This window comes from Homalodisca vitripennis, chromosome 6 (genome assembly GCF_021130785.1).
Source record: "Homalodisca vitripennis isolate AUS2020 chromosome 6, UT_GWSS_2.1, whole genome shotgun sequence".
Taxonomy (NCBI): domain Eukaryota; kingdom Metazoa; phylum Arthropoda; class Insecta; order Hemiptera; family Cicadellidae; genus Homalodisca; species Homalodisca vitripennis.
The window spans coordinates 142254301-142274853 of record NC_060212.1 but is presented as its reverse complement, the minus strand read 5'-3'; the positions used below and the strand labels follow the sequence as shown (position 1 = coordinate 142274853).

The 20553-nt window shown below is 33.0% G+C and overlaps 1 protein-coding gene across 3 annotated transcripts in view; it reads right to left on the bottom strand.

Moving 5' to 3' along the window:
* Window positions 1–17919, bottom strand: part of LOC124364961 (proteoglycan 4) — a 105987-nt gene extending 88068 nt beyond the window's left edge. For all 3 annotated transcript variants that reach the window (XM_046820813.1, XM_046820814.1, XM_046820815.1), the window contains exon 1: window positions 17735–17919. In XM_046820813.1, the coding sequence (XP_046676769.1) occupies window positions 17735–17863 (129 nt within the window). In that variant the 5' untranslated portion in view covers window positions 17864–17919. The remainder of the gene's footprint in view (window positions 1–17734) is intronic.
* Window positions 17920–20553: the final 2634 nt, after the last annotated feature.

The following is a 20553-nucleotide window of genomic DNA, read 5'->3' as shown; positions in this document are numbered from 1 at the left end:
ACTGGCCAATCTTAATATACATGTATTGTACTTGGTTTTAGACACCTGAAGACGATTGTAGACTCCAACCCCCGAAACGTAGTACTATATCTCTAATATATAAGGATGGTTAATGTCCGAAATCCTACTTTACAATTATTCATCCTTAATAACAAACTTTAAGCAAAAACTTTCTTATTACAACCGTTTCAATTGACTTAAAACATGTTTTAAATGTAAGATCTGTTATGTTTAACATTCCTTACGAGACAGAATGAGCTTGACCGATCTATTACGACTTGGACAATAACAGAGAGCGAAACTACCTATCAGAGTTGTTAATTAGAAATCAATATCTACAACCGATTGCTTTCATTGCTCTATCACGATCTGAATCGAATCGATAAATGGATGCCAACCGATGTGTTGGTTCCCATACAATAGCTGGATTCCTAAGGCAATCATGCAACCTGTAATAAAAACACTTTCACCTGATAAGGACGTAACTTTTAACACTATTATTGTTAGACTTATATACGTCTCAAAGCTCTTATAAATCAAGTTATATCAATCCAGGTTGCATCATTCAAATAGCACTACCCGAGTTGGAGACTAGTGAGTAGAATGGTATTACAGTCACCTTCTTCCAAGGTGGCTTCGGACCTTCTCTCATTAAACAGATCAATGTCTTCTAAGGTCATTGGTCTCATTACGGGAAATGGTCACCTGAGGAAGCATCTACACAGAGTTGGCATCCTTCAGGAGGATCCGCTCTGTGGAAGGTGTAATGAGCAGGAGGAGACTGCTGAGCACCTGCTCTTTGATTGCCCTGCAATAGCAAGAGAGCGGTATGCCATCTTTGGTAGCATGGACAGGGGTGGTGAATTTTCCCAGGAGGACCTGATAGGTTGTTTTCGGCGGTTTGTTGAACTGCTGAAGTTGTAGACTGGTAGGCCTCATGGTGTTTCCGGGGTGCGCAAAAAGCCCTTGAGGCTTAAGTGCATGGCAGTAGGCCGCCCCAAGACAAAAAAAAGAAAAAAAAGTCAGTAATAATACAAAAGCATACTCCCTGGAACATTATTCAGTTGTTCAAGAGATAAAAGCAGTCTACAAATAATATACACTAATATGAACAATTATCGAAGGATATATTTTATGAATGCAGCTAAATTAGTGTTTTAAAGGGTAACACCCCATTTTAAACTAAGATTACAATCTTTATCATCTATAAATTGTTTCACTTCACTCAGGTTTAAGGCATTTCAAATTACTACACGGCTTGTTAATTTATGGCTAGCGTTATTAATATTACGTGTGAATCTGCTTCTACAATTTAATTAGATTCATACATGTAATTAAATCACATGTAATCTCCCAATATAATAATCTATATTTTACTTTTGAGACATTAACGGTGATGAAGTGAACATTTCTTGTTTAACTTGAATAAATATGTCGAAACAACAATGCAATTTAGAGATACTAACCATACTGCATGAATGTTCTTTTTTTCAGTTTCCTCATTACCACACTGTTCTGTATTGCATGAGTGACGTTAAGGACTGACTTAAATCACTATGAAGGAAGGAATCTCCAAATAATCGTAACAATACTTTGAAAATAAATTTTATAAATATTTAAACGAACACTAACCTGTACAGATCCTTCACTAACAGTAACAATGGTGTTTACGGTATTTTGGTGTTCAAAGGTACTGGCGTACGTTCTATTTGTTAATGCTAATACCCTTAAAAAATCATGGTATAAGTAACCGAAATTTAATTTAAAAAAATGTTGTCATTTTTCATTTTCCACATTCTTTTCTTGTTAGAAACTGAATTACTGTACATTCAAATGCATAATTTCCTAAACTCTACAGAGGAAAATGTTCTCACAATCTACGCAATTATTTAAACCCATACGGTTTGTTATATTTAAATCAACATGGCATTAAAATTATTCTTTTAATTACTATACTTATTTCCTCAACCAGTTTCTTCACTTATCTCTCGACGTATAATATACATCATATATTTTTACGAGGAATGATTTTACACACTAAACATATCTACAAACAATCTACTAATCTAAAACTACCAAGAGGCTTAAATTAATACCAGTACAGTCACTAAACAAATAACCATTGCTGTCTAACGATTTATTTTGTTTCTTCGCATCTTTCACAACAGTGATTTTCACGGAATATTTTTCGGCAGTTTTTGTCGCTCCTTTGAATTAGTTAAGTGGCGGCAAATTAAATTAGTCACGGGTGTCCGCATTTTGCGATCACGTGGAACGTTGCCACCGCGCAGGTACCGTCTTTCGGACAGGAAATTCGTTCAGAATAAAGCTGAATTTTCGCTTCTGTGTTCTGAATAATTATACATAATTACAATCTTAGCTTTTTTTAAGTTTTGAAGCGGGTTTGAACTAATTGAACTAGTAACTAATTGTTGAGCGTTAGCGAAGTCTATCGCACCAGAGAATTTGATTTATATTTCAACTTTTGAGAAATTGGCCATAATACATTTGAAATTTTGCACAAAAATTCATTTTTATTTATGCAACATTGAGTTCCTTGACAGTGAATGTTATTTCTTGGGACTTTGCTGAGCGTTAGCGAACAGTTTTATACTTATATTGTGGGTAACTATGATGTCTACGAAAACATCGTAAAACCTTGAATATACAATCTTGTTAACTGAAATATTGTAAACTGAATATTGGTATTTGAGAATTGACATGTGGCATAGTAACACGTGTAATCAAGATGCTTGGTTCGATAGGTTGGTATGACTTTATTTACCTTCTGTCGGGTCCTTCAATTCTCCGTTATATCGGTTTATTTGTATAGATACAAGATAGAGTTCAATGATAATGAATGAACATCCATGCAATTAAGCTGAACGTTATCAAAGCATTTGACTTAGGGTGATATCTCAACATTGAATTGTGCTATAAACTTCATATTTTGTAAATTGTGTTTAGCCCTTACTAAGGAATTCCTCACCTATACAGTCGACTCTCGATAACTCGAATTTCAAGGGAACGGCTGTTTTATTCGAGTTACGTATAGTTCGACTTAAAAATAGTTCGAGTTATAGAGGTAATATTTCACTAAATTCGATTTACAGAGGTAATTCGACTTACAGAGGTAAACAAAATAAAATTCGAGTTATAGAGGTACAAATAAACTATGTTTTTTATTCCCTACATCCTTTACAAAACTAATGTATGTACTGTAACTACATACAGCATTTGTACTTACTCTCCCACTGCAATGTATGCCTCATATTCATACGTACATACAATACAAAATTTCGAGTTGTAGAGGTAATGTATTTAAAGACTTCGACTTATCTACTGAACTTCGAGTTATAGAGGTAAAATTCGGGTGCAAAATTAATTCGAGTTACGCATGGTTTTTTTTTCGACTTAGGCAGGTTTTCTCAAGGGAACGGAAAAAAATTCGAGTTATCAAAGAATTCGACTTATTGAGGTTAGAGTTATCGAGAGTCGACTGTATATCTTCTTGTATATCTTATGAATAAATTGATCTATGGTCTTGAAGTTTTACATGTAACTTCATTAAAAGATTTGGCTGAGTTTGCGCAGGATATTTCGAGGAAACTTTATTCCATCTATAGATTTACAATTTTATATAAAACATCATTTCTATATACGCAAGAATGAGATTGATGATGGTACATGTATATTCATATGATATTGAGGCGCCATTATAAATGATTATGCGTCATTGAAGCCTATCACTCAGTACGCTGGATAAATATCTCTTCTATCTGCCTGAAGGATGAAACATTTTTTTTTCTTTGTGATTGATTGTCTGTCTGTTTATCCACAGGTTATATGTAGAATTATAATATCTGTGGACTTCCTTGCAATTTTACCGTGGCCCGTCAAGTGAGACCTGGTCTTACGTGCTCCTATCCTGATAATATAAGGATCCAGTGCGAACAATTTACTTCTCTCATGGACGGAAGGTGAACAGATATTTCTTGTTCGGTCATCCTCGCCAACATGTTACGTGACAGGGAAGATGTAGAATGGGCAGTTATGTGACGAGTTGACGAACCGTGGCGTGACGAGATGACAAGTCGAGCATGACGAGTGGGCTTTGCCGAGAGACGTGTTTGCAAAGAATAATAAGGCAATAAGGATTTTTAATTAATACCTTAACCATTACGTCATTTTCAAGTAACCCCTTGAGGATTTAAAGGCACCAATAAAGAGTGGTAAACTAGAATACAAAAGTTTAATAGCTTATAGGCTGAGCGTTAGCGAAGCCTGTTACTTAGAGGGATGACAAAAATTTCCTTTTGTCTGTCTGTCCGATTATATCTCGAGAATTTAAGTATTGAGTATTGAATTGAATTGAGCTATTAACTTCAAATTCTACATGGACATTTATCTGCATAGGTCTTTATGGATATATAGGCCAGATCTAGTTGCATGATGACCTGTTACGTCAATGAGTTGTGGCTGAGCGTTAACAAAGAATATCTCGTGAAGGAACTCACAAGGATATCTCGCGAACAAATTCAGATTTTAATTACTTTTAACTTCAATTCTACTCAGGAAAGTTTGCCTCAATGTTGGTACATGCATCCCTCTTGTGATTTCGTTCATCTGGACAGGGTGCCGTCAAGGATATGGACATAACCTCCAACGAGAGGGGACAAAGAAGAAGTCCTGGCATGATTAGAGTAACGTTTGGTCCTTTTTGGTGGTAATTAGGTATAGACAGTTTTCCATATTCCTACCTTGCAATTATAATTAAAACAATTGAATTAATCTCTTCATTTACATTACTGTTGCAGGAACATGAACTTTAAATCATTATGTTGCGATATTTAAGTATTTAATTTTATTGTTGGGAATTGGAACCCCTTGAGTTTCTTTTCCAATTTGTGATTTAGTAAAACGTATCAACACAAAATTTGTTTTTTAATCGTCCTCCTCATGAGACTAATCGTTTTAAAATAATCCTTGAGGTCTAGTTTAAGAAATTGGCCGTTACGATATTTTATAAGAAAATTCAAGTACAAACTGAACGTACTTTATTTATTAAAGGCGGTGTACTCTTCAGTCCCGGTTTATATGAAATGTTCAATTAATTAATACATACCAGGAAGTAATTACAAATAAAAATTGTTTGGAAAGAAAATTGCTATGAAGTAAAGATCGAAACGAGAGTAAATACATTAGTATAAATGTGTTAGCAAGAAAGTGAAACTAAAGCGTCAAGCAATGTTACGATGGGTTATCAAATCATCATCATAGGTGAATTCCTCCACCGCGCCGCGCAGGTGGTGAGCTAATGGCAATGTAATCCTGATGCAAACCTAGCACTGTCGCGCCAAGCCTGGTTTAATGGGAAAGGGCGGAAAGCGTGGAGGAACGACCACCAACGACCGCCGCGACGACCAGTTGTCAACCAGGTTTAACCGTCTGTTCAGAACCACAGGCCGTGAAGGTTGTGGGAGAGTTGTGACATTTGACAGCTACTGTCAGGTTTTGGTTGACAATCCGACATCATTGCGGTCTACATCTGATTCTAGATTTGATAGAGCATCTACTTACTTTCGTAACGTGCATTTACATCACTTTCTTGACGTCTCAGTGAACAGTGAATTCCATTGCATGTCAAGTTTGAAAGACGAAAGAGTAGGAGAGTCCTTTAATTAAAAAAATGATATTTTGATGTGAAGTTGTAAGTTAAGTTCAGAACAAAAGATACATGTTACTATTGTATTACGTTTTAAGCGTGATAGCATAAAAATAAAATAACAGTTTAAATTGAAAATCCTAAGGAGTGCTGATTGCTGCGAATGACGCACGATTAAACTATAGAAAATTTAAAAGGGGACAGGCCGAAGATCAGTCTCATAACTGGCAAGTAACCAGTCAAATGATCGCCTACATTATAAAAAATTGTGAGTTAGATAGAAAGTGTTCCATAGGCCTGTCGTTAGATTTGATTTTGTGGCGACACATCGTGTCTTACACACGTGATAGTAATATTTGAGTTTACCTTTTTAAATCTGAATATACCTTAGTTGTTATTTCCTGTATTTTACATCACGGCATACAATATATGCACAGGGATATAGAGTAGTTTTCTAATCATTCATAGACCATATTTTTTACTTTCAACTTAAAGGGTGTTTACTACAAATCGATCATTATGTATAGAAAAAACTCCATAATTTGGGAGTATCAAGAGATCCAAGGTATAGGGGTCAACTATACATTTCTTAATGTAATGTACATTACATATTATTTATGTTAGTTATTCTATTTCTCCTATTTTCTAGTGAATAAATAACTGTTATAGGATATCTGCCATTTTGCCTAGTTGGTTACTAAGGCTTATAACGGCTTGAGGTTAATGTTGTCTATGAAAAGCATAAAGAATGTCTATTGCAATCGTTAATAATACCTCAAGTTATTCTCAAAAGTCGTACGGTTCTTAAGTAGAGACTTTTGCTGGAAAAATAACAATTTGTCTAAATTTAAAGGAATGCGATATCACATTTTCTTCAAGAACAGCAGAACCGACCTCCTCAAAGAAGTTTCAAAGACTTATTGCGTCCAAAGAGTAGGCTACATCTGGCTTGAAACACCATACATCAAAGGTATCTCTTGGCTGGAGATGACCTGGATGGCGGTGTTCGACAAGGATGTCAATCATCGCCCAAAATTGGCTGAGAGAAATCCACTCGAGTACCCTCAGATATTTCGGTATCGACGCCATTACCTCGCAAATTGTTGGAGCTTTCACACTTTCAGTGTTTAGGAGACGCCCCTTAGCACGTCGGTAACCAGTTTAGTGTCTCTTGGGTAAAAAATGTCTTTACCCAAAGTCCTTACTGAAAGTCTTTTCAGTAAAGAATTGTTGATCCATTACTTTCATCATTCCACAAAAGTATTTTGCAAAACGTTGTAAATTAAAGTGGTTTCTGAATTTGTAAAGAATGATATTCTTATATGAAGTATATGTTTGTTAAATAATTTAGCTCTGTATATTTTTGGAAATCTCTTATTACACGCAGTCCTTAGAGAAAGTACTCCCATATATGTAGGTTTTTAAAGACATTTGACACTAAGGGAGTCCCATCCATTGAAACAAATCTTAGCTAGACCTATCGATCAACCTTTTACCTCAATATTCCGGAAAATGATATGCCGCTCACGGGTATCCGATGTAAGTGACAGATCGGTTTTTATTGTACTCGGTGTAGGGTCAATTAGCAGGTAATTTACTGAGCTGAACGAACAATCACCAGAATGAACCATCCTAAGATTTCTATTTCCATAGCTTGTGAATTTCTTTACAAGCTTTATTCTATTTCATAAACCTATTCTGGTGTATTTTATATGTGGTGTTTGGAAGGCTTGATTGACTTAGCCGATTAGGTTTCATAAAACTTTTCAGTATTATCTTAAGTTAAATTAATTCACTCTCAAACATAATATTAGACATTTTGCCATTTTTTTCCAATACGAATATTTAACTAAATTTATATGTATAATATGTAAATTGCTTTTAATACATTGTAGTGGCCCAATTTTTTACTTAATCTTGGGAGAGTGCTAGAGTGTTTCTTAAATGATCGAAATCAGCTGAATATTCTGGGGCAATCAAAGAGTTCACTGTCTCTGAGGTGACGAAGTCTCATCAACTCTGCACATACGTCATCTCTATGTGGTAGTTGCTCAAATATTTTATTTCTTTGTAGAATATTTGAGGATAAGGTTTTATGAATCTGTCAGCTTATGATCATGTTATCCGTATAGCTGCTTATAAATTATTATGCCCTAAAAATAATTGCTACCAACCAAAAAGGCTTTGTTCTCAGCAACATTTATGAAATCTGTAATATCAAGGTTAGAGTTTATTACTTAGAGTTCATAATTTGCCTATGATAAAATATAACTGATTGACAAATTAAGAGTTGTAGAATAACTAAGAAATCTTTTTCGTGATTTGATAATTATCGTATATTAATACGATTGATAGTCAGTATTTATATGTTCTCAGAAAATGGTCGAGAACATTTCCAAAAGAATGCTAAGCTATTAATACTACTATATCGAGTAATATTACGTAATGACAGAATATTGTAACGATGGACTAGAAATACGGACATTTTTATTTTAATGGAATTTACATATATTTTGAGTTATTTTTAAATATTATTCATTAACGCTTCTTATTGGATGTCTCTTATTCAACAAAATCCAAACGAGAAGACTTTCTCGTAGTTTAACTTACAGCATACCATCCATCCATTCATTACGCCTATTCAATTTTTACACACCTTTTTGTGTATCTCTTTGTTCTCCACAGGTGATGCTTTAGTATCGGTAAAACTTCTTCGTCTACGCCAATTTGTGGCTTTTCCTTTGTGAAAGAGAAGTTGTAGTCAACTTTTATGACCAACAATTGCTATCCAATGAGTTCGGTTTTGTTAGTCTCATTCAATACTGCGGGAATTTTAGGGATTTTAAAGAAAAATGTTAATATATAATCAGAACAGGAGTCGTGAACTTTTAATTATTGATAGGTGCAAAGCTCCAATTAATAATGAAACAATTATACAATATTTATTTATATATAAAATAATAAACATTTATTTTTGGATTTTTGTACACAATAAAGCACAAAATTATTCTAAATATGAGTGAATGTGGAATTACATGTTTTATTTTTTCCAACTTTTATTGAATCTAGTGCTATCAAATACGCTGTTCTAATGCAGTCTATAGACTGTGGTCAAATTGCTCTAAAATTATTCTAGCATTGAAATACGAAATCCTAATACCAAAGTTTCGTATTTTCGGTCTCACGGTCTCTATACGTACCCAAAACATTTTTTGTTTAAAGTATGTTATTGGCGATGGGGGGTTTGAAAGATGCTAGGATTTCGGATATTTGACATCGCTATACGTTACAGAATGTATAGCACAACGTTTCGAGGGTTGAAATCCAGCCCCTTTGTCAGGTAAGAATATCATTCTTGAGTTATCTCTCTGCTAACATTCAACCAAATATCATGGATCGATGTTCCTTATAGAGGTGACATTTTATGTAAAATTTCAATTCTAGTCAATTTCAACAAGGTCAATTAATTTTTGAGATACCGTTCAGACAAACAGACAGAAATGCCATTTTGTAATAGGCTGACCGTGAGTGAAGTTCATTGCAGTTTGTATCAGTGTAATTAAATGCAACAATACAAATATTATGAACGAAATATTATGAAGTGATCATCCAAGTAAACACATAATTGGATTAGTTACGTGATGTGTACAATTGGACACGCCATCTTGTTTGGCGTTGGGGACAACGCCAACACTCATGATGAGATGAATGGCCTTATTTACTTTGAAAGTACTTTTAATTTTCCAACAATATCTATTTTTCAGAGGATTTTGATAGTCCTCTGCTATCTTTCTCTGAGTTATAACTGGCCAATGCTACAGCGGCAAGGCATAGACAGTCTGACGTAATAACACTTACTGACTGACCACAACTTTGTACGGTGAATCTCCACCTCCAACGCTCTCTAATTACCGAACGCTGCAGAGGTTAGGTAATACGTACGTCAGGGACTCCAGTAACCAAAGTGCGGATAAACAACAGACTTGCGGTCTCCGTATCTTCCGGTCCGCCTTTCCCCACCGGGTCGTGTGAAATTTCACCGTCATTCCACAATTAGCATAATTATGCCTGTGAAACTCTTAAACCATCTCGAAACTCCCATCCTTAGTGGAGGAGGCATTTTGCAATATTTATAGAACAAACATATATCAGGTACATTTAGCAGTATGCCTTTGCAAAATTTATCTCAAAATATTGACTTAAAATTTCTATAATTTAAAAATCACAGGAATTGTTCGGTATTAGGACAATCGTCCACTGATCATGTTTCGTTCAATTAAATCGATTCCTATGTGCATAGTTACCATCCAATGAAAAATACATTACGCACAACAAACTATGTTTTATACACTCTTTCTTATCAATATCTTTTTCATGCCGCTTGAGGTAGTTTGAAATGATCACAGTGAATTCGGCTTGAAAAGTTTAAAATTTCTTTGATCACTAATTTAGAAATAGAAAACTGAATCGAAGCTATGACATACAAATATAAACGATGACTAACCCAAATTTCAAATCTAAATCTTTATACTATCGGCTCATCACACTCTTTCATCCATCTCTCCCTCTCATCTCTTTCGACCATTTCGTGTTTCCTTCGATGCTTTAATAAACGAATAGCTTAGTCCTATTCCATTCCTTAAAAAAGTGATTTTGGTACTTCATCTTCATGGTTATAAAATCCCAAAATTTTAAGAAAGTAGAGTACAATTAATTTCAATAAACATTTAATTTATGCATAAGGACTATGTGAGATAGGGTTCATTTTAATTTTTTTTTGTTTATTAATTTTAAGCCATTAGAGTTTGAATTGAAAAGTGTTAGTTTATTTTGTATTTTAATTAATAAACTCTATTCTTTTCAACGAATGAATTTATATTTTTATTAATTAGCAATTAATAAGATCCACAAATCCTTAAGTAATAAAATCATCTGCAACCCTCTATGCATATTTTATGCTAAGGAATCTGCCACGTGCAGTGCTATTTCAGATAGTCTAATGACCGCTAGCAGATTGGTGTTAATGGTGGCTTGTAAACATGGACTCCGTAGACTAGCTTGCCTATGTTACCTAATGGTGCTAATGAATTGAAAGCACAACGGTAAGCCACCAGAGACCCGTAATGGCCCAGTAACACTTACAGGGGACTCAGGTTGCAACTGAGGTACCTGAGACTTGAACTATCAACAGAACATAGAAGAGAAATCAGTTTTAAAAAGAAAACTCCATAGATTTATATAATATTACAATAGCATAGTTACAAACCGCTTTATAATCCAAAACAACGAATTGAACAAGGAAAAATACTACAACCAACTGCTTAGGAGACATAACGGAAAAAACCGATTAAAGTGGGAAGAAACCAAAAGACGATGGTCCTTGATGACGAATGGGGAAGTTAACTGTGTTAAAAATATAACAGAAAGATTAAAATAATCAGTTGTTAAAAATACATAGGATGCAAAGAGACCAGTAAAAAGTATCGCTTAAAGTACTTTGATTCCAGTAATTATTAAGATTAAATGTCTAAAAGAATGCATGCAGCCCTCAGACACAAGAAAGAAATGAACTGTGAAAATCCACATTCAAAGACTGAAAGATATCTCTTTTGAGGCTGAGTTGATTTCAAACTGGAAATATCAAGAAAGAAGAGTAGACCATGAAGATAAAATCTGATTGACACAGATGTAAAAACTTTTAAAGACTAATTATGACAAGAAATCTGTTTCCTGATAACCACGTGGAAAGGTGTTATTTTATTAAATTATTTATTACATTTCACAAATACCAAAATTTATATAATATCCATCTAAATTTTCTGGGTAGAACTGGAGACGCCCCAAAAAGGTGACTCACAACTTGCCCGAAGAACCTGCAAGATATTCATTAAGGCTAATTTTCCATACAGTAAGTACAGAGCTTTAAAATTCTATCCGTAATAAAATTCATAGAAACTACATCCTTAGAATACCTTTCAAGACAATTTAACATATTTGATCTTGCCAAAAAAGGTTCATCTTTATTCAGCAGAAAATTTTAAAGCTTCATCGACGTATTGATAAGTGAATAAAAACCTAACTGTTTCATGTGCGCATTAAGAAAAATAATCCTTTTGCTCTAAATACATCTTTCACAATCATATAATATTGAATAATTCCATCAACTCGTCAGTAAATACTGTAAAATAAGAATATCCTGTAAATTTTGAACATTAAATGTGTAAGTTTTGCTAGATTTTGAAATTATTTTCAAAATAGCCATATGGTTTACATGAGATAAAATATTTATAATTTTAGTCAGGGTAGTACGAAAGAAACTTTTGCATTGTTGACTCAAATACCTTTTATATAGTACACAATGTTATTCTTTAATGAATTAAAAATGGAATTTTCAATAGTAAATATTTCCTCGAAATTAGCATTGTTAAGAAATCCTAGCAATAAAAAGCTCAATGTTTTATAACAAGTGAAAATTACGATACATAAACATTTAAATGTTTAAGAACTTTTATCTTATTATATTCGTTCGAGAATTTATTGTATTTACCTGAAACAAATTTCAAGGTTTCGATTTTTGTATGTGCATATGATCACAAATAATCATCCGAAACTTCAAAAAGTAACTGTTTTCAATGATTTAATGCAATGATTATTTTTACAAATTATATTTCTAACCAACAATTCATCTGTAACATTTACCATTTATGAGGGTGGTCTGAGTCATGTACTTCGAATATAGAAACTTGGTTTAACAAACCATTGTGTGCCATAACGAACTCTAAGAATGACTTTAATAGTTGCACTTTTATTAGGGACAATGGAATTGCAGGGACTCAATGAGGAATCGCCGACACACGCACGCGTGACGTGCCCTGAGAAAATGTTGAATACCCTACACGTCCTCTAATTATAGGTTAGCCGAGTCCCATAGTTTCACTTTCTGTAGCAATTAGTCACAACAGTTTTGCATCTGTTTATTCTCTCTTCTTCGGGATTGAAAGAAAACCCTGTTTGCCTTTTTAATATTATTACAAATTAATTGAACATTACAGTCATTCAGCTCTAAATAATATGTGGAAATTTTAAAGTGCAATACAAAGTGCAATGGTACGTGGACATTTTAGATATCCAACCACGAACCTTGGATACCTTGGATGTTAAAGTATTTAAGGGATGATTAAATAGTTCTAATTCCCTCAATGTAAATTTTAATGGATGAAAAATTTACTCCTTCAGAAAATGTAAGTGTTGTCGTTTGATATGGTCTTCAAAATTACCAATTGTCACCTCAAAAGGTAGATATTTTATTTATTTTTAGGGAACTAATTAAGAAATGGGGAACTCATAACTAATCGCACACAAAGTCAGGAATTAACATCAAGCTGCCAAAATAAGGGTTCCTCGGTGTAAATACATGTTTTCGCTGCACCTTAAATAAATTATAACCCCTACAAAGAGTTGAGTCAGATATAACCTAGATATTTAGTTTTTTGAAATGTATTAATCTTTTAGATCAACATTGTAAAAATACCACTGTATAAATACAGCGACATTTGTTTATAACAGTTTAAATTATCATAACTTCAATGTTCAATTAATAAGGGCTTTTCAACTGGAAACTAATGACTGATGTGATCTCAAATTATTTTGTAATTTGTTGAAAATAGATTCTAATAATATTAAACTTAAGTAAATATTATTATAGGGAAAATATTTATTTTTTTAGGGGAAATATTCATAGTCAGTTCAAAATACGTTTGGGAACAAACGAAAAAATGAACATAATTAATTCTGTCCTGTGGTTAACCACGATAATGAGATTAATATAAATTGCGAAAGAAGTGATTTTCACAAAAAGAAATCTCATCCTTGACTGAGGTTATTTTTTGTTTTTTTTTTTTGTCAAATCTCGATTGTTTTAGAGACTCACGCCTAGATATTTTTGGGGAAAATATAGCTTTAAGAGGCGGCTGTACTGGTGGCTATCTTAATTTTAGTCCCATAAAACAATGTTAAACCTTATGCACTTGTACTATAATTATGGGGGACGTTTAATTTTAGAGAAATAATTAATAAGCATCCAAACTTTTTCTATTTTTACAATTTTACAGATTATTCTGAAAAATCTCAAAATTTTTGTAATTTATTGTTGAAATATTAAAGTTATGCACTTCTCAAAAGAAACTAAAGAAATTTTGGATGCGAATTAGTCGTATTTTTAAAATGAGGCATCTCCCATAACGTTACAATCAAAATAAGGGCGTTTAAGTGCATTAGGTCTAAGATTATATTCGTATGGGAGAAAATCAAGGTCATTTTACTACAGCTCATTGAGTCGCATAACCACCACAGTTATAGAGGGTGTGTCTATCTCAACTTCTTTTTTCTTTTTACAATACTATTTTCCATTTTTACTGCTGACAAATTACATACAGTTAGACATAACATTAGAGAAATATAAAATTTAAGATTTTTATACATTTTATTAAGGAACCGTGGTAATAAAACAGGACAATAAATGTGGACAAGATAGCATCTTTATATATATCTAAACAGATCGTTAATATTTTTACTATCGTGCGGAATTAATTTATTATTAATTAGTAATTAACAGTTTGCCAAAGAGTTGCTTCACGTTAATCTGTACTAATAACTGAAACAATTTCACTTACATGGGTAGATCACAAATTTTAATGTCTTACAATATATAGTAACTCCAATGGAAATATTAAAGTTATTACATAATCGATATAATTTATTGGAAGTCGTGGAGTCCCTCCGCAATTTGAGAATAAAGTATGGAAGGTGAGTTTATTTTGGCCGGAAGAGTACCACACTACAAAGCAGTAAATATACGGTTATACGGGGAGTAAAAAGTGACAATGAATAAAATATTACAAGATAAATCAAAACATATGCAAAGTCTTAAATACTGGGCATTGATGGAGCGATAGGATGAAAGTAATGGCATCTCATGCTACAACGGAAATGGTTAAATGGCAAGTCATCTGCGGTGTTAATGGGGAAGCGTATTCCGTTGTAGGTCTTAATGAACCATTGTCTAAAGGCGATGAATGGTGCTGGAATGGTGGTTAATTGAGAATTACTGCCTACCACTGCTTGTGTACGTTGTTTTTACTTATTTGGATTTCCGCCTTAGTGAAATAGACAACTACGACTTTGGCATCAGTGTGCATGTGTGTAGTCACTAATTGATGCCCTGGCAACTTTTTTATGGTATCGTTTCTTACGGAGTTTCTATTGGCTGAGCGTTAGCAAAGCCTATCACTCGAAGGGGCTGTCTGTGTGTATATCTTTGTCTGTCCGAGAACGATAACTTGATATCTCGAGAAAAAAGTAATCAACTAGTAAACAACTACGAATGGAAATGTTGTATGAAGCTTCATTTTTGTATGAGCTACATCGCGTTCGATGATAGCGCGTGTAAATCTAAGGGGTTTGGCTGATCGTAATAATTTTTTATGCCCATCCACAACGCAACAAAGTAAAAAAATCCTAAAAATATTTTCGGTAAGTACATATTATAAAAAAAAGTTATTGTAAATATTTGTATGTCCTTTTATATTTTATTTTATAGTATATATAACATATTTAGGAAGCTAATTAACACTTAAACTAATAAATTTGCTTCATAATAAATTTTTTATGGGTTTTCTAGTAAAACGCGACAAAATTAACTAAAGAGCCTAGGATTTTTGGGTATGTCATTAGTAAAAATACTTGGGATTTTTGGAACAAATTAAAAAAAAATGTCTGGGATGGAAAGGGTTAAGACCAAGACAAATTTACATTAGTTTCATGGATCACTATGATGGCAATGATGAATTTCTCAGTAAATAAATTTGTAAACAAACTGATTACAACCAGTTTCTAACATGTGACATTGTAGCTCATATAGCCCGCTGAAATGAGATATAAATAGAGTTGAAATTTGCATACAAATTTGCGGCACTTAGTGTGGCGGTCTTCTACCTTGTATTAATAATCTGTATTTTATTATTGAAATTTATTAACTCTGCTGTAATAATGATGAAATTTTTCCGTTTTAAATAACCTATAAATGCAACTTTAGATTTCTCTCAATATCTTCTATCTAATGTGGCATATGTCAATTTACGATTAAAAATCATAAATAAGCAACCAACGGTAGAATTTTATTGAAAATTTAAACAAATTGGAAAGTTTTGTTAAATTATTCTTTGTCTGCAAGATTTGTAATACTGATTAGACTTACACATTTCTTTAGAAATACATTTCTCGCGTGCATCTGAAATATGAAAACAATCTATGTTTGTTTATACTCTACGTCACTGTTCAAACTTAAAATTTTCTTTCCATCTTACTTATTTAAAAATCATATAAATCAACATTTAAATTTTTTTTATTAACATCGTAATAAAAATAAAGAATGCAGCTTTTTACTAGAGACCAGAAATGTGTTGATAAAGTAAGATTTTGAAGCTTGTAGTTGATCTAGTTCTATTTCACACGGTCCTAAACTACAAGGAAAATTTATAAATTGTCCACTTTCTGAGTTTTACAGTACTTATGGAGACAAAATGTTCCGCATGTATTTCTTACGGAAAAATTTCAACACAAAATATATGATCTACCCCCGTGATATGTGTATATAGATAACGAAAGGACATCCCATCCTTCAGTTCGGGCTTGTTAAGTAAAAACTTATTGCATCGGGAGCCAAAAGATTAAAATTTAATATTTTTCTAATATCGCACCAGTACATTTAAGACAAATTAACACATGTCTACATATAACATGTTAACTCAAATGTCTTCTCAACCATAATCTGAATATATTTTTGTAATTTGAATAATGGCAATTGGTGTTTAAGGGGTTGGTAAAAGAAACAAATGTTCCTACGTCTTATGTAAAATGTTAATGATTTGAAACGTACTCGAATGAAGTTAACAAATTTGTATTTATAAATTATATTGATAATTAAAAAGTTACAATTAAGATTTTATAATTTCTGTGGGAAATGGGATTCTAAAAAAGAAAACTATATTCACTAATTTTCAAAAACTTTAAATGACCTAGTATACTTTGTATACTTAACTTAAGTTGGCCACCACATGATAAACTAATGTTTATTCCAGTATGTGCTTATGAACTAAGACTTGAAAAAATGTCATTTCTCATGGAATACAGAAATTGGATAAAAAAAGGGTAAGTTGTGTCCATCAAGCCAAAAACATGTAATAAAATTTTTAACTAAAATTCTCGAAACCTGTAGATTGTAGAAAATCATAACAATTTACCCAGTATGACACATGGTAAGTTTGCATATTTTCTGGTTAAAATGTACAAAAACAAGAGAAAAAACATCGACCTGGATTAGGCCAACTGAGAAGGACATAATAATGTACATGTTTTGGGGACCCAAGAATGAATGTGCAAAAACAAGCGAGCGCACCGAACCATAGTCGTCATGCACGCAGAAGTCTCCCTTAGTTTGAATATAACAGTTAAATTATAAATCCATTAAACTGTATAAACCTTGTTACAATTAAAACGTAGCACTAATTCAAATTATAATTTACTTAATTTCTAATTGAAATTGAGATTACTTTGTGTGTACTAATTATCAAGTAAGTATGTTTACTTATTAATAAATTTGAAGTGTATTTAAAGAAAATAAAAACTATATATTTTAACACCCACGCGTTAATTTTTTAATTGTTGGTTTTATTCTTTAAAATGGTCTTATATCCACGCGTTTTTGTTTTTAAATATTTTATTTTATTTTATAAAATAGTCTTCTATCCAAGCGTTATTGTTTTTAATTATTTTATTTTATAAACTAGTCTTCTATCCAAGCGTTAATGTTTTTAATTATTTTATTTTATTCTTTAAAATGGTCTTCTATTATTGATAATTTATGGGAATTATTTTTGAAATGTCGTTCACGATGAGGCATTTAATAAGATATTCCCTAATCAATTCAGTTTATTTAATTACATTTTTATCTAATTTTTGTCCTGAATTTTTTAAATAAATAAATATTAGTTATAAATAATAATTCTGCACCTGTGGTACGTCGGTGAACTCTGCACTCTCCGAGTCCTGGTTGGTGATCGCGACCGCGAGGTTAGCGAGGAGACACGCCGTCACACACCGACACAGGACACTCATCCTTACTGATCCTGGTCCTGGCATCCTGCGCTCAGGACTGGCCGATCCTGACTGCCACTCGGTGGCGGAGGGTGGCGCGTCTCACATTCACTTTCCTCTCCCCGCACCGCCGCGCCGCCGCCACTGGTCAGGTGAAGTAACATCTCCTCTCACAACATAACGTCAAATTGCGGCTGATGAGATGTTTATTTCTGTTCCATACTCATCGGCTGTAGACCTTTAATCACAGAAACAAATTAGCAATGCATTTCGAGCCCTTTTTACGTCACACGTTTTCAATTTTAAAACCGATAATGTATAAATCTGTAGTATATCACGATAAGAATGTTTTATGTAAAATATACTTTATTCGTATTATATTTGATTTAAAATTGTTGAATTGTTTTAATTTGTGTATTAATCTATTTTTATTTTAAGTTTATTGTTATATGCTAAAAAAATATTAGTTTAATGAATTTTTATTATTTTATTAAATAAATCAGTGGAATATTCTGATTCTAATCCAATGTTTTATACTACAAGGGAATGTAAAATATATTTTTATTAATGAATTTTTATTATTTTATTAAATAAATCAATGGAATATTCTGATTCAAATCCAATGTTTTATACTCCGGTCCTAGTATTTTTGTTGTACCAAAATATAACTTTCCTTTTTTCCACGATTAAGAAACCTACTTCTGTCATAAAGGCCTACTTTCAACCATTGCAATTTACTTCCAGCTAAGATACTTCTAGTCCCACAAAAGTTAGACAGTAATTTTGTTTTTGATATCTGCATCACATTACTGGCCAAGCAAGCACTGCATATACATGATATTTGCTGAAATGTACATTTAAAATATATTTTTACTAAAACTTTTATTTTTTATAAACGGATGTATTAATATTTTTTTGCGCAACAGCGGTTGCAGAAAAGGCTGAAATAAGTGTTGTAACTATCGAGCTTACTCAATGTTTTCAAGACTATAAATGTAACAAATTGAATATAGTGGGTAAAGTAATTTGAACACTTGGTTGTGCTGTCATAAAACAATGTTTAAAAAGATTAATTGATTGCGTTTTTTTTACTATAACGTAATTCTTACGGGATTTTTCACATCTTTAGAGACTATTGTGAATGTTGAGTTTACAGTAGTTCCAGTTCACCTTCCTTTTAGCGTAGCGTATGGATGTGCCGCTGTCACAGTCGTGAGTCCTGAAATCTGGGCCATGTTCGTCTGAAGAGATCTAAAAGAATCGGCCACGAAAAGTTCAAAATGAATTATTTACATCATCTTATGTGATGACTCTGCATACTGGCAACATTCAAACAACTAGAAATATTAAATATTCTGTATATTTTTCTTCCATGTGAAGAGACATTCTAGCCCATCGGTTATCAGGATACCATGTGATAAATACCAGCATACATACAAATCTGCTTGCTTGGGATTTTCAAAACAAAACAAAACACTTGGTCAACATATACATACAAATACTATATATGTGTACACTGTGTATGCTTACACGAATCCTAAAATTCTTCTGAACCCAATAGTTCTGGGATAGTGGTCGATTTTAATGGATCTCAGCAGTTAACTTTACCTCGTATATATTTGGTGTAAATTCTTGAAAATTGGAGTAGTCACTTATAAAACAAGCAATATATAGACAAAATAAATTCCATTTTATAATAAAGAACAGCCCAGATTTCCATCTGTGATGCCACGGTTATAAGTAATAAGCGGAAAATCCCACAGGAGTACTTACTTTTGGGAGTTACCATTTTTGGATTATTATTCAAACTCACGGGAGGAGTAAATAATGTTAGAATGTCATCACTATGTTCATCCAAACGAATTTGTTATTACCAATAAATACTGTTGAATCTATACTTCTTGCACTGTGCTTACAATTTTCTTGCAAATTACTATAGGCCTATGTTTGTTGATTTGGAAAATATTAGCTCGGATGATTATTCCAGTTCAGTATTCCATGTAAATATTCAACATTCTAGCTACGACTACACTATCAAGATTCCTTAGTCCTATAGGTCAATGGTTATCAGTATACCAGATGAAGAAACATTCCAGTTCATACGATGATTGGAATTTCATTCACAGAGAAATTCTAGATGAGACGATTATCAGGATGTGATAAGACGTACTAACTCATACGATTATCAGGATTCTATGTGAAGGGACATTCAGCTCCACATTTTTCAGGAATCTATACTAAAGCAATATCCTAGCTTAGACGGTTATCAGGATACCATTTGATAAAACAGAAACACAAAAAGAAAGGCTTCATTTTATCAATTAGTGACTCTGCAAACTGTGTACAAATTCAAACAACTAGAAATATTCAATAATCTATATTTTTCCAACGGTTATATTATCAGGATATCATGTTGTAAAACAGACATACAATCAGAAAACTTTCGTTTCAACAATTAATGACTCTCCGTACTAGTAACATTCGAACAACTAGAAATATTCAATATTCACTCGTCTTAAAAGGATTGGAACCGTCTTCTCAATTATTCGGTACGTCATCAGACAGTAAGATCAAGTCATCCACCGCTAAACTCTCTTCTCCCATCCCACATGTAACAAAGCCGTAACTCCCTCTCTCTCGCACCAGTGTATCGCTCATACCCTCTCTCCCATTACCCCACGCCACGCCACTCTCCTAATGATCTGCTATAGTCAACGGTTAACTACTTCTCGGCA